The sequence below is a fragment of the Pseudophryne corroboree genome, chromosome 4 (genome assembly GCF_028390025.1).
Source record: "Pseudophryne corroboree isolate aPseCor3 chromosome 4, aPseCor3.hap2, whole genome shotgun sequence".
NCBI classification, from domain to species: Eukaryota; Metazoa; Chordata; class Amphibia; order Anura; family Myobatrachidae; genus Pseudophryne; species Pseudophryne corroboree.
The window spans coordinates 603,668,463-603,691,574 of record NC_086447.1 but is presented as its reverse complement, the minus strand read 5'-3'; the positions used below and the strand labels follow the sequence as shown (position 1 = coordinate 603,691,574).

Sequence of the window (23,112 nt, the reverse complement as noted above, 5' to 3'; positions counted from 1 at the left end):
CGCAGTTTGGACATGCTTGCTCTAACCAGTCCAATGCAGGAGCAGGTAAGAGAGAAGGTAGATGTTAGTCACATAGAATCACATTTTCACAACAGGAGAAGGAACCAGCGGCAAATGCCATACAAACCCATAGAAGCTAGGTGCGTCAAGGTGGGCGTCCTGAGGAACACAATGTACCTAGCAGAAAGAGAGTTAACAATGGTAAGTCTACCATAGCTCTCTTTTTCTGCAGAAGGTTACATTGGTTTCCACAGGAAAACATCGGGGATGTCCTAAAGCAGTTCCTCAAGGGAGAGGACGCGACTTAGTGTGACTGAGAACCCAGCCTCCAAAGGAAGCATCCTGGGAGGCGGAAGTATCAAAGGCATAGAACCTTATAAACGTGTTCAGATAACCACATAGCCGCCTTGCACAATTGTTCTGCGAACGCGCCACGGCGGGCCGCCCGAGAAGGTCGAACAGACAGAGTTGAATGGGCATTAATAGCAGCAGGAGCTGGGAGTCCAGCCTGTGCATAAGCTTGTGCAATCACCATTCTAATCCATCTGGCCAAGGTTTGCTTATTCGCAGGCCAGCCACGTTTCCAAAAACCAAACAAAACAAAAAGAAAATCTGACCTCCTGATAGAGGCAGTCCTCTCCACATATATACGAAGAGCCTGTACCACATCCAAAGACCGCTCTTTGGTGGACAAAACAGAAGAGATAATGGCCGGTATCACAATCTCCTGGTTAAGATGAAAAGAGGACACCACCTTAGGTAAATAACCTGGGCGAGTTATAAGAACTGGTTAATACAGGTAGAGGTATCTTAGTGGCGCTGACTATGCGGCAGTGATTCTCTGTCATGGTTATACCCTATAACCAAAATGTAGACTTAAAAAAGTGCGATGGTGACAGAGTCTGGTGCGCTTAGGTTCTATCAGAAATGAGTGCCTGCATGCAACACCTTAGGTGCCAAATTGATACTTATCTCAAAATATGGATTTATATCCATAATCTGGACGGATATTTCAAATGGATATGCTTCTTATACGTCGAGCGTCAAAGATCATGTGAATAAATGAAAACAATATACATAGTGTGATATTGTTTCAAATATGCCCCATATGAGTGAAAATAACAGAAGACTCAATATTAAGAAAAATTTATATGTGCCTCCAACGTTAGATGAATTGGAGGCTTTACCAGATCAATGTTGTTTTCCAGTCATTAATTAATGTGTAGATCGTCACTGGTTATTCCCAACGGTATGTTCTCAATAGAATATGTGGGAACAAGAAATTAAAAACCCCACATAGCGCAATACTGTTTTGACAATTTATTAAACAAACATTGATTAACAATACTGATATAAAAGGGGAATGGAGGCGTTTACCAGATTGAGAATCAAATTTGAGCGTGTAGATCTTAGTTGGAAGCACCAGATTCTGGATACTGGGCTCCCTCACTCAAATTGGATTCCAGCTGCAGCGCTCTGTCCAAACCTGAAGTTGATCATCCTGTCACAGGCCAACGCGTATCGAGTTGGTGCTCTTCGTCAGGGCAATGAACTGCCCGGTCACGATGAACTACCAGAAAGGGTCGACGTCAGGACAAAGTACCGACACCCTTCTAGCAGAGGCAATACCCAGTAAAAACAAGACCTTGGCTGTAAGCCATTTAAAGTCCGCCGACTCTAGAGGTTCAAATGCAGACTCTTGCAGGTCATTCAGGACAACAGACAGGAGGGACATAGGGAGGCTGAATCCGTAAGACACACTGAGTGAATGTATGAACGTCAGGTCTAGAAACAATTTTTCTCTAAAACCAAACCGACAAGACAGATATATGAACCTTGAGGGAGGCCAGACGTAGGGCTAAATCCAGGAAGAGCTGCAGAAAAGCCAGAATTCTGGAAGTTCTGAATCTGTATGCATCATAATTCTTAACAGCACACCAGGTGAAGAAAGAATTACAAACCCTGTAATAAATCCGGGCAGATACCGGTTTGCGGGCTTCCAACAAAGTTTGGATGACTGCCTCAGAGAATCCTTTGGACCTCAGGAATGAAGCTTCAAGAGCCACGCCACCAAAGCCAGTCTAGCCAGGTCCGGATAAAGACAAGGGCCGTGTACGAGGAGGTCTGGGCGCTGAGCAAGTAGAAGGGAATGCTTTGTCGATAGACCCTGTAGGTCAAAGAACCAATGCAGTTTGGGCCATGCTGGAGCGACCAGAAGTAGTATTCTTCCTTCTTGTTTGAACTTCCAAAGGACCCTGGGCAGGAGTGACACTGGAGGGAACACATAGGGCAGCCTAATGTTCCATGGAATTGCTAGTGCATCCATGAACGCTGCTTGAGGATCCCTGGTCCTTGAGCCAAAGACCGGAACCATGCGATTGTGTCGAGGCGCCATCAGGTCTACATCTGGTAGGCCCCACTTGTCCACTAGGAGTTGACAGACTTCTGGATGAAGACTCCACTCTCCGGCGTGCACGTCATGGCAACTGAGGAAGTCCGCTTCCCTGTTTAGGACGCCCGGAATGAACACTGCCGATATTGCTGGTAGATGTTGTTCGCCCAACAAAGGATCTCTGACACTTCCATCATGGCTATGTGGGTTTGAGTGCCGCCTTGATAGTTTACGTAAGCCACCATGGTGGCATTGTCTGACCGTATTTGAACCGGCCTGTTCGGTACCAGAGGCAGGGCGAGGGTCAATGCATTGAACACTGCCGGAACTCCAGAATGATTATTGGTAGTAGTGCTTCCTCCTTGGTCCAGCGACGCTGAAAGGGGTAATGCTCCAACACTGCACTCCATCCCCTCGGACTGAAGGGACGGCCCCTGCTCAACTGCTGGTCCTGTAGCCACCAGGTCAGCGACAGACGAACCTCTGGAGTTAAAGTGATCATGTGAGATCTGATCCGATGAGGTAGTCCGTCCCACTTGTAAAGTATTAATCTCTGCAGAAGGCAGGAGTAAAACAGAGCGTACTCCATCATGTCGAATGCCGACACCATCAGGCCAAGTACTTGCATCGCAGAGTGTATCGACACTCTGGGGCGACAAATGATGCATCTTATCCTGTCTTGAAGTCTCAACACTTTTTTTTTTTTTTGAGACAGAAACAGCTGCTGACCCTGTGTGTCCAGGAGTGCCCCCAGGTACACCATGCTCTGAGCTGGGACCAGCAAGGATTTCTTCCAATTGATGAGCCACCCGTGGGCTTGTAGGAAGCTTACCGTCAGTTACAGATGACTGAGGAGGACTGTGGGAGTATGTCAGAATCAGCAAGTTGTCCAGATATGGCAGGATCCTGATTTCCTGGCGACAGAGATAGGCCGTCATAACGGCCATGACCTTGGTGGAGATCCGAGGAGCCGTAGCCAGTCCAAATGGCAGAGCCTGGAACTGATAGTGAAGGCTGCAAATAGCAAACAGCTGATACTGCTGTTGCAACATGGCAATAGGTATATGCAGGTACACATCCTGTATATCCAGGGATACCATATATAGCTCTGGGTTCCATAGCCTGTACAATTGAGCGCAGGGTTTCCATATGGAACTTGGACACTCACAAACTTCTGCAGTAATTTGAGGTTGAGGATAGGCCAGAAAGACCCATTGGGTTTCGGAACTAGAAACAGGGTCGAGTAGTAACCTCTGCCTCTCTGGGATAAAGGAACCGGCACTACCACTCCTGTATTCAGGAAAGAACTCACAACCTTTTGCAGAGCTTGCGCCTTTAACAGATCCAAAGGGATAACCGTGGTGCAAAACTGGCGAGGAGAACGTCTCTTGAAAGAGACTGCATACCCGTGAGAGTCAACTCCCCGCACCCATGTGTCTGAAGTAGTTTTTAACCAGACCTGGGTGAACTGCAGAAGTCGGCCGACCACCCTGGGGTCCTCCAGGGAGAGGCCTGCACCGTCATGCGGCTAGCTTGTCTTGTTTGGAAGCAGGCTGATGGGCCGCCCAGGACTGCTTTGCCTTGGGCTTAGTGGTTTTGGGAGCACGAGATTGTCTTGGGTATGCCTGACCTTTTGCTTTCCCTTGAAGATGAAAGGAACGAAAAGTGGTCCCTTTAGCCTGCTGTGGAGAAGGATTAGCATTTGGGAGAAAAGCAGTCTTAGCAGCCGCCAATTCAGACAATATTATTTAGGTCTTCCCCAAACAAAATGTCCCCCTTAAAGGGGAGCACCCCCAAGCTTTATTTTGGAGTCTAGGTCCACCTTCCATGACCTCAACCACAGAATATGGCGAGCCAGGACAGACGTAGTCAACGCCTTGGCTGCCAACACACCCGCCTCAGAGGATGCCTTCTGAATGTAATAGGCGGTGGTGGTAATGTGAGACAGGTATTGTCTGGCATTGTCAGATATATCCTCGGGCAGCTCTTCCTCTAATGCCTGAACCCATGCTTCAATACCCTTTTGCAGCCAAAGAAGTTGCAATAGTGGGTCTATGTACAGCACCTGTAAGGGAGTAAATAGATTTCAGGCATCCCTCCACACACTTATCTGTCGGTTCCTTCAGTGAAGTGACAGTGGTGACAGGCAGAGTAGACGACACCACTAGGCACTAGTTACATAACTCTGCAGGGAGAGGATAGCGAGCCAAGGCCCGTTTAGACAGAGGGAATTTCTTCCGGGTCTGGGACTCAGGATCGACAACAAAAAGGTCGACACAACTTAGGTCGACACCAATTGGTTGACACACCTTAGGTCGACATGGTCAAAAGGTTGACAGGAACAAGGTCGACATGGAAAAAGGTCGACATGAGTTTTTTTTATGTTTTTTTGGTGTAGTTTTCTTCGTAGAGTGACTGGGAACCCCAATTAGTGCACCGCGTCCCCTCGCTTGGCTCGCCATGCTTCGGGCATGGTGCCTTCGCTCCGCTACCGCTTCGCTCGGCACAGATTACCGTTCCAATCGTAGTCCACGTGGATCGTTAAATATGAAAAGGTTCCAAAAAAGAAAAAAATTGTGAAAAACTCATGTCGACCTTTTTCCATGTCGACCTTTTGTCCATGGCGACCAATTGGCGTCGACCTAGGGTGTGTCGACCTTTTTGTTGTCGACCTGGAGTCCGGATACAATTTCTTCCCTAGATTAGACCAAGGCTCCTGCTGACTGTCCACCAAATGATCAAAATAGGGTAATAGATTTTTTTTTACCACCTCCTGCCATTAAAACATATCAGTTTTCTTAGCCACAGAAGTGGAAGCCTCATCAGTGATTTGTAGGATTTGCTTAATAGCAACCACTAGGGCAGGGACATCAATTTGTAATGGAGAATCCTCGTCAGAAACACCTGATTGAGTGTCTGACAGGACAGTATGCTCCCCCCTCCTCTTCAGATGAAACATCAGAGAGATTTGTGGATTGTGAAGAGGAAGCAGCCCTCTTAGATGACCCAGAGACACGAGAGTGACCTGGAGTAGATTTGTGTCTGACCAAGGATTGATTTAATTGCTGCAACTGGTTTCTGCCCAAGACGGATGAACCATAAGGACAATTTGTGGCTGTAATGGCACAGTTGGTCCCATAAGGGGCTTAAGGCATTCTACCAGAGTACCCAGTAGGTTTGTGAACGCAGCCCAGGGTGGCTCCTGATTGGTTATAGGAGCTGCAGACTGACTTGGAGATGTATGACACACAGTACACAGACCATCATACAAAACTTCCCCCTCAGGTAAATCTTTGGCGCATGCTCTGCATGATGCAGGAGCGTACACAGACTTACTGCCCTTCTTTAGTACGATAAAGCCAGACAGAATACAATACCTGCGAATAAATCAGTTAGTATGTGACTGAATACACAGTACACAAGCCGCACTATATATATATGACCCAGATGCACCTAGTCCCTTAGGGTACAGAATATAGTGATATATCTGGAAAACACTGCAAGTGAAACCACACAGCAGATACAGGCACACATAGTCACAGGAAATGTAGATAATAATTATTATGACAATAAAACTGCACTGGACTAGTATATGTACAGATATATAACACAGCACGGCCTAGACCAGAGGTATATATCAGACTACTCGTACAATATATCCTGTAATAGGTACACTCTCTCTTAACTAACGCTGTCTGTATAAAGACATGTAGAATACTCAAGTGTTTGTAAAGTCACAGCCTGTATACAGGTGGATTTACGAGGGAGACCTTGCCCTGCAATCCCAGAGACCAGCCGCAGCTATGCTTAGAAGATGGCGCCCAACGTCTCAGTCAGGGAGTGAGGGAGAGTGTGAGGCAGCTCCAGGGCGGGAATATCTGCAGTAGATGGCGCAATGGGCTGGTGCTATAGGTCAAGCGCCGACTCCCCCATGCTTGATTTCCACCACGGGTACTGTGTGCCTTATTAAATGGGGTGTTGGTACACCCGACCTGTACTCAATACGTCCCGGTGGTATAGTGGGGTCCCTGCTCGGTGACAGTGTCCACGCCAGCTCAGTTACCCATCTCCCTAGGTCGCGGACGGAACACGATTTAATGGCCCGTCCCGCCTGGGGGACCCTCTTACCTCCTCCCACTCGAACCAGGAGAGCGTCTGCGACCGTGTGCCTGAAGCCAGAGCGCCTCCGCCGCATGTACCCAGGAACAGGCCGCGGGAGTATGCAACGCCGCTTGGGGGTGATGGAGTCGCAGCACTGAATGTCACACTGACATAACAGCACCGAGGCCCTTGAAGTCTTCTTCTAAAGCTTTTCAGGGCTGCCCTCTGTTAAGTGAGCTGCTGCTGCAGGCACCAACTTGAAAACTGAGTGCCTGAAGGTGGGGTTGAAATGACCCACTTGTGGGTGTACATTTTGCATTCACTAGCTCAGTTCAACTGCTGCATCATGTACTTCAGCAAGAGGACAGCAGCTACAATGTTTAAGAAAGGAAGGGCCTAAATCAGATCTGATCATAGATGTGCTAAATTATGCACATCTACGATCAGTTTCACAGACATGCGGTGGAGGGGGGGGGCGCCCATCACAGGGCTAGTCCGCCCCACATGTCAGGCCCTAACCCCCTGCACATGTGCAAATGCATTGCACGGCAGCTATGTTTTTGCACCTGGTGAGTAGCTCCCTGTATGTGCAGCTCCTGCGCGCTGGCAGGCCACAACTCCCAGCATCCCGGATGGCAGCGGCTGCGTGTGGTGTCACACAGCTGCTGCGGCCCGCTCCGCAATGATCCGGATAATGCCTCCGTTGTCTGGACTGCGCCCCACCACCGGAGTTCTTGGCACACCCACTCCCACAACGCGACCGCCTCTGCCTGTCAACAGTATCTCGCTGGGCTCCCGGGGTGCACTCCACAAAGTCATTCAGACTGCGATTGCTGCTGCTGCAGCGATGCAGTCTGAATTACCCCCTAAAACTGTTATAAGCTGGATGTTAATGTGGACCTGGCACTTAAACATATAGCAGACAATCCTATTAGGTCGACTAGAAAGGTAAGGCGCCCACAAAACAACATACTATTGTTGTGCTGTTTGCTGCTCTCAAAAATTGGGGTATTAGCAACACCCCTAGTTAAGGGGGGGATGGGGGGGAGAAGAGTAGACGCGCAAACAGACTTTATTTATTAATAATTCATCTTAAATTATTAATATTGATAAAAATCCCATTACATGTTGAACAGACAATCACATTTGTTTCTAAAAATCTGTAGCAAATTCATAACATATCACTAACTATACAATGTAACAATAATTTCTGGTAAAAGTATAACCAAAATAAAGTCATTAATAGAAAGTTTCTTTGGTTAGTATTAAATAATCCTAAAAAGCTGATAATGGAGAAATTGAAGGAGAACGTAATCTCCTTAGTATACTCTCTTTGTTTTAAAGGATGAACGATGTACCTTCTAGCTTAAGCACTGAAGTAAGAAAAGTATGTCTCTCCAATAATTTATTTTCCAATATTCAGAATAGAACTGCACACTGTGGCAATAGAAATACTTGCCCTTCCAGCAATAGTCCGGAGCGTTTGCACCTGTAATATGGTATCCGATTATGATGGCTGGGATAAACAGTTTGAGCGGCTCAGTCTCAGTTTAAAATAGGATTTTAATTACCTATTGGTAAATCCTTTTCTCGTAGTCCATACGGAATATTGGGGCAATCTAGTACGATGGGGTCCAAAGGAGCCGGTGCACTTTAAATTTCTTCACTTGGTGTGCTGGCTACTCACCTCTATGCCCCCTCCCACATACTTGAGAGAATGAACAAATAACAAGGAGTGGTGAGATTTACACACCAGCACACCACCAACATAAAACGACCAGCAATAGCTGAAAACAAAACAGCAACAGCTGAACAGGTAAACATAACAGAGACAACCTGCAGAAAAGTCAACGCACTGAGGCGGGCGCCCAATATCCCTTATGGTCCATGAGAAAAGGATTTACCGGTAGGTAATTAAAAATAGGATTTTAATTACCTACCAGTAAATCCTTTTCTTGTAATCCGTAGAGGATACTGGGGTCCACATTAGTACCATGGGTATAGACGGGTCCACTAGGAGCTGTGGGCATTTTATGAAATTGATAGTGTGTTCTGGCTCCTCCCTCTATGCCCCTCCTACCAGACTCAGTCTAGGAAACTGTGTCCGAGGAGACAGACATACTTTGAGAGAAGCATATAAAAGGATAGTGGTGAGATTCCGAACCAGCACACACAAACTAGAGGAAAGCCAAGCTAACCAAACTTTAAACCAGTAACAGCAACCACTGAGCCAACAATACTTAACCAAGTAACAGTGCAGGAAGAAACGAAGCACGGGTGCCCAGTATCCTCTATGGACTACGAGAAAAGGATTTACCGGTAGGTAATTAAAATACTATTTTCTCTTACGTCCTAGAGGATACTAGGGTCCACATTAGTACCATAGGGATGTACCAAAGCTCCTAAACCGGGTGGGAGAGTGCTGAGGTTCCTGCAGAACTGATTGACCAAACTGAAGGTCCTCAGAGGCCAAAGTATCAAACTTGTAGAACTTTGCAAACGTGTTCGAACCTGACCAAGCAGCTGCTCGGCAGAGCTGTAAAGCCGAGACACCCCGGACAGTCGCCCAGGAAGAACCCACCGATCTAGTAGAGTGGGCCTGTACAGATTTTGGAACCGGCAAACCTGCCGTGGAATAAGCATGCTGGATAGTAAGCATGATCCAGCGTGCAATCGTCTGCTTTGAAGCAGGACACCCAATTTTATTGGGATCATAGAAAACAAACCGCAAGCCAGATTTTCTGTGACGAGCTGTCCGCTTCACATAGATCTTCAAAGCCCTCACGACATACAAGCACTTTGAAGTAGCAGAGTTGTCGGTAACCACCAGAACCACAATAGGTTGGTTGATATGAAACGTAGACACCACCTTTGGAAGAAATTGCTGACGAGTTCAGCCCTAGCTTCATGAAAAATCAAATAGGGGCTTTTGTGAGACAACAACCCCAGCTCCAACACACGCCTCGCAGAAGCCAAGGCCAACAGCGTGATGGCCTTCCACGTAAGAAACAGGACGTCAACGTCCTGTAAAGGCTCAAACCATTCCGATTGCAGGAACTGCAACACCACGTTGAAATCCAAAGGTGCCGTCGGAGGTACAAAGACCGGTTGGATGTGCAGAACCCCCTTTAAAAATGTCTGAACCTCAGGGAGAAGCCAATTGTTTCTGAAAGAAAATGGAAAAGGCAGAAATATGGACTTTTATGGAGCCCAAAGGTAGGCTCACATCCACACCTGACTGCAGAAAAAGGAGAAAACGTCCAAGTTGAAATTCCACCGCAGGAAATTTCCTGTTCTCACACCGAGAGACGTATTCTTTCCCAAATACGGTGGTAATGTTTAGACACTGCTCTTGCATTTATTTCTGCCCAGAGGAGTATCTTTGACACCTCTCGCATGCAGGCCCTGCTTTTTGTTCCTCCTTCGCAAGTAGGTGTTAGTTGGTTGCCCACCGGCCCCATCCCCTCAGACTCGTATCCGTTATGAGGAGGATCCAATCCTGAATCCCGAAACTTCGACCTTCCAGTAGGTTGGAAGACTGCAGCCACCACAGGAGGGAACTCCTGGCCTGAGGTGACAGCCGTATTATTTGGTGCATCTGAAGATGTGATCCAGGCCACTTGCTCAGGAGTTCCAATTGAAATGTTCTGGCATGGAACCTTCCACACCGGATCACCTCGTATGAGGCTACCATCTTCCCCAACAATCTTATGTCCAGATGGATGGTTATTCGCGTAGGCCAGAGGACCATTCGGACCATCTCCTGAAGTGTTCTCGCTTTGTCCACTGGGAGGAACTTTTTGGGCCACAGTATCCAGCAACATTCCCAGGAACCGCTGAGATTGCTCCAGTAGGGACGTCTGTAAATTGAGGATCCACCAATGGTGTGACAGAAGTTGGATAGTGCAGTCTATCTGGAGCAATAAAAGCTACCTGGATCGGCCAGATAAGGGACAATAATGACCCCCTTGACCCGGAGTTGGAACATCATCTCCACCATCCCCTTCGTGAACACCCTCGGAACTGTGGACAGGCCAAAAGGTAGCGCCTGGAACTAGTAGTGATTGTTCAGCAGGGCAAACCTCAGGTAAGCCTGTTGAGGTGTCCAAATTGGGATATGGAGATAGGCGTCCTTTTTTATCCAGTGAGACCATGAACACCCGTTCTTCCAAGCCCGCAATCACTGCTCGCAAGGATTCCATCTTGAACAAGAAAACCTTTAGGTAAGGGTTCAAGAACATTACCTTCAAAATGGGCCTTACCGAACCGTCCGGTTTCGGTACCGCGAACAGGTTGGAGTAGTAACCCTTTCCCTGTTGTTGCAGCGGCACTGGAACAATGACTTGGGACTGGACCAATTTTGGGATGGCTTGTTGCAGCGTAACACGTGTATCCTCCATCGTTGGGGAGGAGTGCCATCGAACTACAGCTTACAGACCTGAGAAATGAGGTCCTTTACCCAGGTATCCTGGCAGGAGCTTTCCCAGATGCGGCTGAAGTGACGCAGCCGAACTCCCACCTCAAGATCTCCTCAGGGTGGGTGGGCACCGTCATGCTGAAGCCTTAGTGGAAGCTGAACTGGTGCTCTCCTGAGAACCTGCGATTGCTGGTTTTCTTGTCTTACCTCTGGTGCCTCTTGCCGCATTGGAGGCACCTCTGGCCCTAGATCTAAATCTGTTAAACCGAAAGGAATGGGTAGGCGGTGGGGCCCCAGAGGGGACAAACGTGGATTTCCCCACAGTTACTTTAGAAATCCATGTATCCAACTCCACCCCGAAGAGCCAATCCCCTGAAAAAGGGAGAGACTTTACACCGCGCTTAGACTCTGCATCCGCTATCCACTGACGCAACCACAAAGCTCTGCGCGCCAACACTGCCATAGCAGTGGTCCTAGCATTAATATTGTATATCTCCTTGAGAGAGTCACACAAGACGCGTGCAGTCTCCTGAATGTGTTTTATGAGAGTCACAGTAGTGACCAGGGACATATCCCGAGAGGCTCTCCTGAATTTGAGTAGCCCACTTATGAATGGCACGAGTCATCCAGCAACCTATGACCGATCTTTGTGATATACCTGCCTTTGTGTAGACAGAAAAATAGAGACTACACTGAAGTCTATCCCCAGGGTCCTTTATAGTAAGGGAGCCCGAAGCTGGCAGTACCGCCTTTTTAGATAGGCGAGACACTGATACGTTAACAGCTGGGGGTTCTTCTCTTGACACTTGGAATTTTTATCTGGATTTTTCCAGGCTAACTTGAACAGGTCATCTAACTCTGCAGAATTAGGGAAAGTAACACGGAGTTTGTTCTGTGCTAAGAAAAACGACTGCTGTGCTGCAGCGTCCTCTAGAGGGAGCTGTAACACGTCTCGAATAGCTAGAATGAGGGGAACAATACCTTGCATAGAAGGGGAATCCCCAGTAACAGGATCCAATTCCTCCCCTTCCTCCTGTGTCTCCTCATCAGAGTCTAAGAGTAAAGCAGGAAATCCACGCTTTTGTGGTCCTAATCTAGAGAGGGGGCTCCCTTGCAGCTAGGTCTGCAACAGCCTGCTGAAGTTGAGATTTTTTTTTTAGCATTAGCAGCGAGCTGAGATTACATATCTGACATGGATTTTATGGCACCTAGCCAGAAAGGCTCTTGACCCCCCCCCCCCCCCCCCACACACACACACACACACAAGCCCCTGTCTCCTCACTGTGCTGTGAGTACTGACTACATTGTTCACATGATATGGAACCAGATGTAGAGAATCTGGTGTGACATACACTGCATAATTGTTTTTTTTACCATGTTTACAGTAAACACATACACACAGACAAGTATACAATAGCAAGTCTGCCCTTACTGTATGTGAGAGGGAGACAGAGAGAAGGGAACAGCACACCCAAGCTAAATAGCCCCAGTGAGGCTGCAAGCAGTTATACCACAGTGAAACACTAGAATTTTTGTTCTTTCCAGGACACAGATCGTGTACAATAGCGGCTCTCTCCCTTTGCTACACCTCCTGAGTATCTGGAGGAGCTGTGTGCGCCTGCTGCTGCAGCTGTAAGCAGAGGAAAGCACCAAAATGCCGCTGGTCCCGCTTTGAGGAAGCTCCGCCCCCTGTAATGGCGCCAGAGTTTGTTATATTTATACTGGCAAAGTACCTAGGAGTGTAAAAACATCACAGCAAGTGCTAGTTTTATCCACCACTGCCAGTGTACACAGGGGAACTATAGCGGGTTCCCCCCAGAAGGGTCCCGTATGGATCCCCTGCGTTATTGCCGCACCATGAGCCGAGGGACCCCCCTAGCGGGGCCCCCCGGTTTGTACTCACCACTGTCGTCATCTTCAGGCTATTGTTAGGGGTGTGCGGTGTGCTGCAATTGTGACCGCTAAGGCACAGTGCCCTGCTGTACAACAAGGAGGACGGTGGTCCTGCAGCGGGGAAGCGGCTCTGACACCTTACAAAGGCCGGTGACCGTCCGCCCCTAACTCCCATGGTGCAGGAATGCTGTTGCCCAAACAGCATACCGAAAAAAACAAAGTTTTAAAATAAACTGAAGAAAACTCTCTGGAGCTTCAGAGTGTGCATCCTCTCCGTAGGGCACTTTTTTTCTAAACGGCCTGTGGGAAGAGGCATAGAGGAGAGGAGCCAGCACACCCAGTTGAAGAAATGTAACGTGCAACGGCTCCTTTGGACCCCGTCTATACCCCATCGTACTAGACTTCCCCAATATCCCTTATGGATGCTAGAGAAATCTGCGAATCTGGAGGTATTTTAAACACAGCATATAACCGCACTTACTCATGCCGCGAGGTTGCTAACAGGATTGCCCCTAATAAGTGATCTCAGAAATTAAGCACACCCAAAACTAACTAAGGGGGAGATGTACTAAGCAGTGGAAAGAGTTGAGAAGTGAGTGAAGTTGCCCATAGCAACCAATCAGCTGCTCTGTATAAGTTTATAGTATGCAAATAATGTTAGTTCAATGCTGATTGATTGCCATCGGCAACTTCTCCACTCTTTTCACTGCTTAGTACATCTCCCCCTTAGGGGCCCATTTATCAATGCTTTGGTGCTCCAGCCAATCAGCTTCTAACTTTCATGTGTTTGAAAAATGAGAGTTCGGAGCGGATTGGCTGGAGCACCATTTATCCTTCACAACAAGTTTTAAATAGCTAAAACTCGTTGATAAATAGGTCTGTGTGTGTGCCTGGAGCCAAGAACACATTATTCCCCCCAAGACGACTCTGGGCTTTATTAACGAAACAGCTGCTTCCTGGCGGGTTGGAGGTGAAAATTTAAAATGGCACATGTAAAGTCTGTTGTGCTGGACACTGACTGCGAGTGCCATTTTAAATCGTCACCCCAATCCACCAGTAAGCAGCCGCCAAATTGTCAATAAAGCCCTCCAAGTGTTTATATGAATAAAATAGTTGAACAGCTGCACAGAAGTACAAGTAAGTGATTCGTTCCCATGCTAATTGATGAACATCCCCCCCCAAAAAAAAAAATTCATAGTGTCTCAGGACTGTCCACTTCCTCAGATGACATACACATCAACAATATTTGCTATTAAACCATTTATGCATAGCTACCTTGGAGAGTCTGCTGGTGTATCCATGAAGCAGATGCAACATTTCCAGAGGTTTCATTATCAGTATTATTTCCTCTTTCCTGTTCATCCTGGATACTAGTACCATTATCATCATCATCATCGGGTAAGTCACGAAAGTGTTCCTCTTCATCATTTTCCTTGGACAACACAAACAGCCTTCTCTTAGTTTGATTTGTGATATTTACAGCAATCATGCCAAAGGCTATTATCAATAATGTGATGCAGCATCCATAGAATTTTTTAAATTAATGAAGATTATTACTTTTGAAAGCAATTGTAATGTCGAGGCAGCGGGGAAGGGTTAACCTGCCAACTGGCTCCACCTGCTGTGGCAATTCCTATATTAGAAGTTACGAAGAATAACAATGCCAATAGTAGCATCATCATTCTAAGCTTTTACACAAAGCAAATAACGCCAAAACATTTCATAGGTAGAGGTGATAAAAGTGTGAGACACTGAGATGCAGAATTATCCATTATTAGAAAAGATTCTACTTCTATAGTGTTTGGAGATTTATATATATTTACATGTATTCAGGAGGGAACACATTACATTACAGGTGGCCAATCCCAGGATCAGTGGGATCCCGGAATTTAGGCCTAAAATTGTCCAGGATTCAAATCCAGTATTGGAGCTTCCAATCCCGGGGATTTTTGGATTAGCAAACGCCCTTTTATTTTCAATGCCAGGCAGCGTTGACACTCTTCTGCAGGCTCAGATGCTGCCCGACGACTCCTGCCCCCAGCTGTGTGCACTGTGCAGTGTGACATGTCAGAGGTCACGCTGCGCAGCCTGTCAGACAGGTGCCCATACCTCACCGCACCGCAGTCCTCTGTAAGTCGACCCACCCTACCATCCACCTGACTAAACAATGGTAAATTATGGTGGGGTGGCGTGGCAGCTGGGCGTGTATCTCAGAAACCCCGGGATTGATTGTTTTTCAATCCCGATCCCCGGGATTGAAAAAACGGCCTGGGATTGGCCTACCTACACAAACTGTATGTACCTATTGAGTATATGTATGTATACACATACACACACCTTGGGATGGGAACTCGTTTGTTGTTACCCCCGGCTGCCACTAGATGGTGCATGACAGTGCAACACAATTGTTTCTCTGTTCAGGCAAAAACAGCCATGAGTGGACATATTTCAGCTCGTAGCCTTCTACGTTTCGAGCTAAAATGTGCAAAAATTTGTCGCTTTTGACACTGAAGCAGGAGTTTGGGTGGCCAAAGCATTACTTAACCCAGCTAAATCCAGTACTAATGGGTGCGCACATGCGGCACTCGCATCCGACTGGGGTGAACAACTGAATTGTTCCGGTGGGCACCAACAAAACAATTGGGTTCCCCCGTAGAACAAAGGTTTCACAAATGAATTTACATATTTTTATACATTACACAAGGTGTTCCCAACCACGGTACTCAAGGCACAGTCCAGGTTTTAAGGATAGCCATATTGGAGCACAGGTGACTTAAATAGTACCTCAGTTACTTTGATTTACCCAGCTGTGCTCAATCATGGATATCACTAAAACATGGACTGTTAACAGTGGCAGATTTTACCTATGGGATGCAGGACTGCAGCCCCCTCCAGGTTAAATCTGCCCCACCTCTCAGTGTCAGTGAAGCCAGATGCAGTCCATGACTGCACTGGCTTCACTGTGACTGGCAGTGACTTCCTGTTGGAAGTCCTACGTGCCAGTCACAGACACAGAAGGCAGTCCCATTGGGAGGCGTTTCCTCTCTCCAGGACTGCCAGACCGGGCTGTGATATGCAGAGCTGGCTTCCTGTAGGGAGCCGCTTCTTGTCTTTTAAGCAGCCCAATCCAGCTTTTATAGGCTGCGGTCGATGTAGACCATAGAAACTGGGAATTTGTACATGCACCGGACCTGGCACCTGCTGGACCCATTGTGCAGGTGCCTGGACCCGGGGCTTCATGTCTCCTCTCCGAGGGTGGGGGTAGTGGCAGCCCCCCACTTAAAGTAAGAGCCTCAACTGACTGTTAGTGTGAGTAAATTCAGAGTTTGGGAAACACTGCATTACACGATACATCAAATACATACCCCATTTTCCTCTAGCAAAATTTTCAGCCCTGGCTTAAGTTTGAAAATCTCAGATACAAGGTATAAAGCTCCACAGATGAAAGATGGCTTTTGGCAACAGGTGACTTGCAATAATCTCTTCACAAATGCTTTTACCCGCCTCAGTACAACATCCACTTTCATCGATTTAAATAGAAGATTGAGGAACATTGTTTGCCTAGAGCCCTGTGATAATCCTGGATCCAGAAGCTTTCTGCCAATAGAGAAAATAAGATTTTACTTACCGATAAATCTATTTCTCGTAGTCCGTAGTGGATGCTGGGACTCCGTCAGGACCATGGGGATTAGCGGCTCCGCAGGAGACAGGGCACAAAAATAAAAGCTTTAGGACTAGGTGGTGTGCACTGGCTCCTCCCCCTATGACCCTCCTCCAAGCCTCAGTTAGGATACTGTGCCCGGACGAGCGTACACAATAAGGAAGGATTTTGAATCCCGGGTAAGACTCATACCAGCCACACCAATCACACCGTACAACTTGTGATCTGAACCCAGTTAACAGTATGACAAACGTAGGAGCCTCTGAACAGACGGCTCACAACAATAACAACCCGATTTTTTTGTAACAATAACTATGTACAAGTATTGCAGACAATCCGCACTTGGGATGGGCGCCCAGCATCCACTACGGACTACGAGAAATAGATTTATCGGTAAGTAAAATCTTATTTTCTCTGACGTCCTAGTGGATGCTGGGACTCCATCAGGACCATGGGGATTATACCAAAGCTCCCAAACGGGCGGGAGAGTGCGGATGACTCTGCAGCACCGAATGAGAGAACTCCAGGTCCTCTTTAGCCAGGGTATCAAATTTGTAGAATTTTACAAACGTGTTCTCCCCCGACCACGTAGCTGCTCGGCAGAGTTGTAATGCCGAGACCCCTCGGGCAGCCGCCCAAGATGAGCCCACCTTCCTTGTGGAATGGGCCTTGATAGATTTAGGCTGTGGCAGGCCTGCCACAGAATGTGCAAGTTGAATTGTGCTACAAATCCAACGAGCAATCGTCTGCTTAGAAGCAGGAGCACCCAGCTTGTTGGGTGCATACAGTATAAACAGCGAGTCAGATTTTCTGACTCCAGCCGTCCTTGAAATATATATTTTCAATGCCCTGACAACGTCCAGCAACTTGGAATCCTCCAAATCGCTAGTAGCCGCAGGCTCCACAATAGGCTGGTTCAGGTGAAACGCTGAAACCACCTTAGGCAGAAACTGAGGACGCGTCCGCAGTTCTGCCCTGTCCGAATGGAAAATCAGATATGGGCTTTTATACGATAAAGCCGCCAATTCTGACACTCTCCTGGCTGAAGCCAGGGCCAGTAGCATGGTTACTTTCCATGTAAGATATTTCAAATCCACCGATTTGAGTGGCTCAAACCAATGGGATTTGAGAAAATCCAAAACTACATTAAGATCCCACGGAGCCACTGGGGGCACAACCGGGGGCTGTATATGTAGTACTCCTTTTACAAAAGTCTGGACTTCAGGAACTGAAGCCAATTCTTTCTGGAAGAAAATCGACAGGGCCGAAATTTGAACCTTAATGGACCCTAATTTGAGGCCCATAGACAATCCTGTTTGCAGGAAATGTAGGAATCGACCCAGTTGAAATTCCTCCGTCGGGGCCTTCCTGGCCTCACACCACGCAACATATTTTCTCCAAATGCGGTGATAATGTTGTGCAGTCACCTCCTTCCTGGCTTTTACCAGGGTAGGGATGACCTCTTCCGGAATGCCTTTTTCCCTTAGAATTCGGCGTTCAACCGCCATGCCGTCAAACGCAGCCGCGGTAAGTCTTGGAATAGACACGGTCCCTGCTGAAGCAGGTCCCGTCTTAGAGGTAGAGGCCACGGATCTTCCGTGAGCATCTCCTGAAGTTCCGGGTACCAAGTTCTTCTTGGCCAATCCGGAGCCACGAGTATCGTTCTTACTCCCCTTTGCCGTATAATTCTCAGTACTTTTGGTATGAGAGGCAGAGGAGGAAACACATACACTGACTGGAACACCCACGGTGTTACCAGAGCGTCCACAGCTATTGCCTGAGGGTCTCTTGACCTGGCGCAATACCTGTCCAGTTTATTGTTGAGGCGGGACGCCATCATATCCACCTTTGGTTTTTCCCAACGGTTCACAATCATGTGGAAGACTTCTGGATGAAGTCCCCACTCTCCCGGGTGTAGATCGTGTCTGCTGAGGAAGTCCGCTTCCCAGTTGTCCACTCCCGGAATGAACACTGCTGACAGTGCTATCACATGATCTTCCGCCCAGCGAAGAATCCTTGCAGCTTCTGCCATTGCCCTCCTGCTTCTTGTGCCGCCCTGTCTGTTTACGTGGGCGACTGCCGTGATGTTGTCCGACTGGATCAACACCGGCTGACCCTGAAGCAGGGGTTTTGCCAGGCTTAGAGCATTGTAAATCGCTCTTAGCTCCAGTATATTTATGTGAAGAGACATCTCCAGGCTTGACCACACTCCCTGGAAGTTTCTTCCCTGTGTGACCGCTCCCCAGCCTCTCAGACTGGCATCCGTGGTCACCAGGACCCAGTCCTGTATGCCGAATCTGCGGCCCTCTAACAGATGAGCACTCTGCAACCACCACAGAAGAGACACCCTTGTCCGTGGAGACAAAGTTATCCGCTGATGCATCTGCAGATGCGATCCGGACCATTTGTCCAGCAGATCCCACTGAAAAGTTCGTGCGTGGAATCTGCCGAATGGAATCGCTTCGTAAGAAGCCACCATTTTTCCCAGGACTCTTGTGCATTGATGCACAGACACTTTTCCTGGTTTTAGGAGGTTCCTGACAAGTTCGGATAACTCCCTGGCTTTCTCCTCCGGAAGAAACACCTTTTTCTGAACCGTGTCCAGAATCATTCCCAGGAACAGCAGACGTGTCGTCGGGGTCAATTGAGATTTTGGAAAATTCAGAATCCACCCGTGCTGTTGCAGCACTACTTGGGTTAGTGCTACTACGTCCCCCAGCTGTTCTCTGGACCTTGCCCTTATCAGGAGATCGTCCAAGTAAGGGATAATTAATACGCCTTTTCTTCGCAGAAGAAACATCATTTCGGCCATTACCTTGGTAAAGACCCGAGGTGCCGTGGACAATCCAAACGGCAGCGTCTGAAACGGATAATGACAGTTTTGCACCACGAACCTGAGGTACCCTTGATGTGAAGGGCAAATTGGGACATGCAGGTAAGCATCCTTGATGTCCAGGGACACCATAAAGTCCCCTTCTTCCAGATTCGCTATCACTGCTCTGAGTGACTCCATCTTGAACTTGAATTTTTGTATGTACAGGTTCAAAGATTTCAGATTTAGAATAGGTCTTACCGAGCCGTCCGGCTTCGGTACCACAAATAGTGTGGAATAATACCCCTTTCCCTGTTGTAGGAGGGGTACCTTGACTATCACCTGCTGAGAATACAGCTTGTGAATGGCTTCCAATACCGTCGCCCTGTCTGAGGGAGACGTTGGCAGAGCAGACTTTAGGAACCGGCGATGGGGAGACTTCTCGAATTCCAACCTGTAACCCTGAGATACTACCTGCAGGATCCAGGGGTCCACCTGTGAGTGAGCCCACTGTGCGCTGAAATTCTTGAGTCTGAGTCCGCTTGTAAAGCCCCAACGTCATGCTGAGGGCTTTGCAGAAGCCGGGGAGGGCTTCTGCTCCTGGGAGGGAGCTGCTTGGTGCACTCTCTTACCCTTTCCTTTGCCTCGGGGCAGATATGACTGTCCTCTTGCCCGCTTGTTCTTATAGGAACGAAAGGACTGCGGCTGAAAAGACGGTGTCTTTTTCTGTTGGGAGGGGACCTGAGGTAAAAAGGTGGATTTCCCGGCTGTTGCCGTGGCCACCAAATCCGATAGACCGACCCCAAATAATTCCTCCCCTTTATACGGCAATACTTCCATATGCCGTTTGGAATCCGCATCACCTGACCACTGTCGCGTCCATAAACTTCTTCTGGCAGATATGGACATCGCACTTACTCTCGATGCCAGAGTGCAAATATCCCTCTGAGCATCTTGCATATAAAGAAAAGCATCCTTTAATTGCTCTATAGTCAATAAAATACTGTCCCTATCCAGGGTATCAATATTTTCAGTCAGGGAATCCGACCAAACCACCCCAGCACTGCACATCCATGCAGAGGCGATGGCTGGTCGCAGTATAACACCAGTATGAGTGTATATACTTTACAGGGTAGTTTCCAGCCTCCTATCAGCTGGATCCTTGAGGGCGGCCGTTTCACTTGTTTTGATAAGCGTGTGAGTGCCTTATCCACCCCTAGGGGGTGTTTCCCAGCGCGCCCTAACCTCTGGCGGGAAAGGATATAATGCCAATAACTTCTTTGAAATTAGCAGTTTTCTATCGGGGTTAACCCACGCTTCATCACACACTTCATTCAATTCCTCTGATTCAGGAAAAACTACAGGTAGTTTTTTCAGACCCCACATAATACCCCTTTTTGTGGTACTTGCAGTATCAGAGATATGCAAAGCCTCCTTCATTGCCGTGATCATATAACGTGTGGCCCTACTGGAAAATACGTTTGTTTCTTCACCGTCGACACTAGATTCGGTGTCCGTGTCTGGGTCTGTGTCGACCGACTGAGGTAAAGGGCGTTTTACAGCCCCTGACGGTGTCTGAGACGCCTGGACAGGTACTAACTGGTTTGCCGGCCGTCTCATGTCGTCAACTGATTTTTGTAACGTGCTGACATTATCACGTAATTCCATAAACAAAGCCATCCATTCCGGTGTTGACTCCCTAGGGGGTGACATCACCATTACCGGCAATTGCTCCGCCTCCACACCAGCATCGTCCTCATACATGTCGACACACACGTACCGACACACAGGGAATGCTCTTATCGAAGACAGGACCCCACCAGCCCTTTGGGGAGACAGAGGGAGAGTTTGCCAGCACACACCCAAGCGCTATAAATATATAGGAACAACCCTACAGAAGTGTTGTTTCCTTTATAGCAGCTTAATATATCAATATCGCCAAAAAAGTGCCCCCCTCTCTGTTTTTTTACCCTGTTTCTGTAGTGCAGTGCAGGGGAGAGTCCTGGGAGCCTTCCTCGCAGCGGAGCTGTGCAGGAAAATGGCGCTGTGTGCTGAGGAGATAGGCCCCGCCCCCTATTTCGGCGGGCTCTTCTCCCGGTGTTTGTGAGACCTGGCAGGGGTTAAATACATCCATATAGCCCCAGGGGCTATATGTGATGTATTTTTAGCCAGAACAAGGTATTATCATTGTTGCCCAGGGCGCCCCCCCCCAGCGTCCTGCACCCTCAGTGACCGCTGGTGTGAAGTGTGCTGACAACAATGGCGCACAGCTGCAGTGCTGTGCGCTACCTCATGAAGACTGAAAAGACTTCTGCCGCCGGTTTCTGGACCTCTTCACTTTTCGGCATCTGCAAGGGGGTCGGCGGCGCGGCTCCGGGACCGGACTCCATGGCTGGGCCTGTGTTCGATCCCTCTGGAGCTAATGGTGTCCAGTAGCCTAAGAAGCCAATCCATCCTGCACGCAGGTGAGTTCACTTCTTCTCCCCTAAGTCCCTCGTTGCAGTGAGCCTGTTGCCAGCAGGACTCACTGAAAATAAAAAACCTAATAACTTTTTCTAAGCAGCTCTTTAGGAGAGCCACCTAGATTGCACCCTGCTCGGACGGGCACAAAAACCTAACTGAGGCTTGGAGGAGGGTCATAGGGGGAGGAGCCAGTGCACACCACCTAGTCCTAAAGCTTTTATTTTTGTGCCCTGTCTCCTGCGGAGCCGCTAATCCCCATGGTCCTGACGGAGTCCCAGCATCCACTAGGACGTCAGAGAAATACCAGTATATAATATTGTTACTTCGTACAAAAGTATAAGAAACTGACGCATTGCATATTTTGTGCTCACGGTTTTATCTTTCCAGTAATGAGCCAAGTGATAGAGAAAGGAGCGACAGCGTCCATGTAGTATATACATGCATGTTGTATTGCAAGTTGCTTGCTTTAGGGTAACCTTAAAGTGAAGCACGTTTTTCAGTCAACTTAGGGGGATATCCAATTAACCATGATAAAATTACCTCTTTTAATGGATTCCTCTGGGGCTATCCAATGAACCCCCGACTTCCCTCACTACACTTATTAGTTCCGGGAAGAACCCAAACACTAACTGCAAGACATGGCATCCTACTGGAGCATCATGCTACGCCTGAGTTTTTTATTATTTTTTTTATTTTTTTATTGGGGGGGGGGGGGGGGGGGGGGGAGGTTGGTGGTCTGACTCCTACAATTTCCTCCTGGCTACTGGATTTTAGAAAAATTTGTCAAGCCCTGTGCTATGCTATCTCCTGTGTAATTTTTTTCTATTACAGCTCCACTGCCTCACAGCCACTGATAAGCTTTGTGGCGGGAGCTAGCCCAGGAAGAGCATAACCCCCATAACTAATGTCACAAATCCTACTACATGTAGTAGCTGCAAATGGACAGAATTGGGTAAAGGGTGTTATTTGCCTACACACACCTAAAAAGAACCAGATTTATACTGCCATACTAAATAGTAATGATGGGGGCAATTCAATTGTTTTTACTTTGGGTGCTCGTCAAAGCAATTCAATTGTTGATCTGATCGGGCTCCCATTACTTAGTGACATGCATGGCATTACCAATCATTAAAGAAAGAAGGATACACCATTGTTTCACTAAGCAATCTAACATTTAAGAAAACAGAATTTGTAATAAAATAAAAATAAAAAACTCGATCACAGAATAAGAATGTGAAAAATAACCAGATTGGAACATTCAAAAAGTAAGCAGAAAAATAAAAAAAATTGGCTTCTAATTTATATTTTACACACACTGAGCTTTACATTTTGTTCTACTATAAAGAAAGCATAACTCCACATCTTTAGAAAAA

At 47.6% G+C, this 23,112-nt stretch overlaps 1 protein-coding gene across 1 annotated transcript in view; it reads right to left on the bottom strand.

The window, feature by feature from the left end:
• Window positions 1-23,112, bottom strand: part of CEBPZ (CCAAT enhancer binding protein zeta) — a 118,317-nt gene that overhangs the window by 67,451 nt on the left and 27,754 nt on the right. The window contains exons 4-5 of the mRNA XM_063917575.1: window positions 16,169-16,400; window positions 14,079-14,235 (exon numbers count right to left, since the gene is read on the bottom strand). Of these exons, the coding sequence (XP_063773645.1) occupies window positions 14,079-14,235; window positions 16,169-16,400 (389 nt within the window). The remainder of the gene's footprint in view (window positions 1-14,078; window positions 14,236-16,168; window positions 16,401-23,112) is intronic.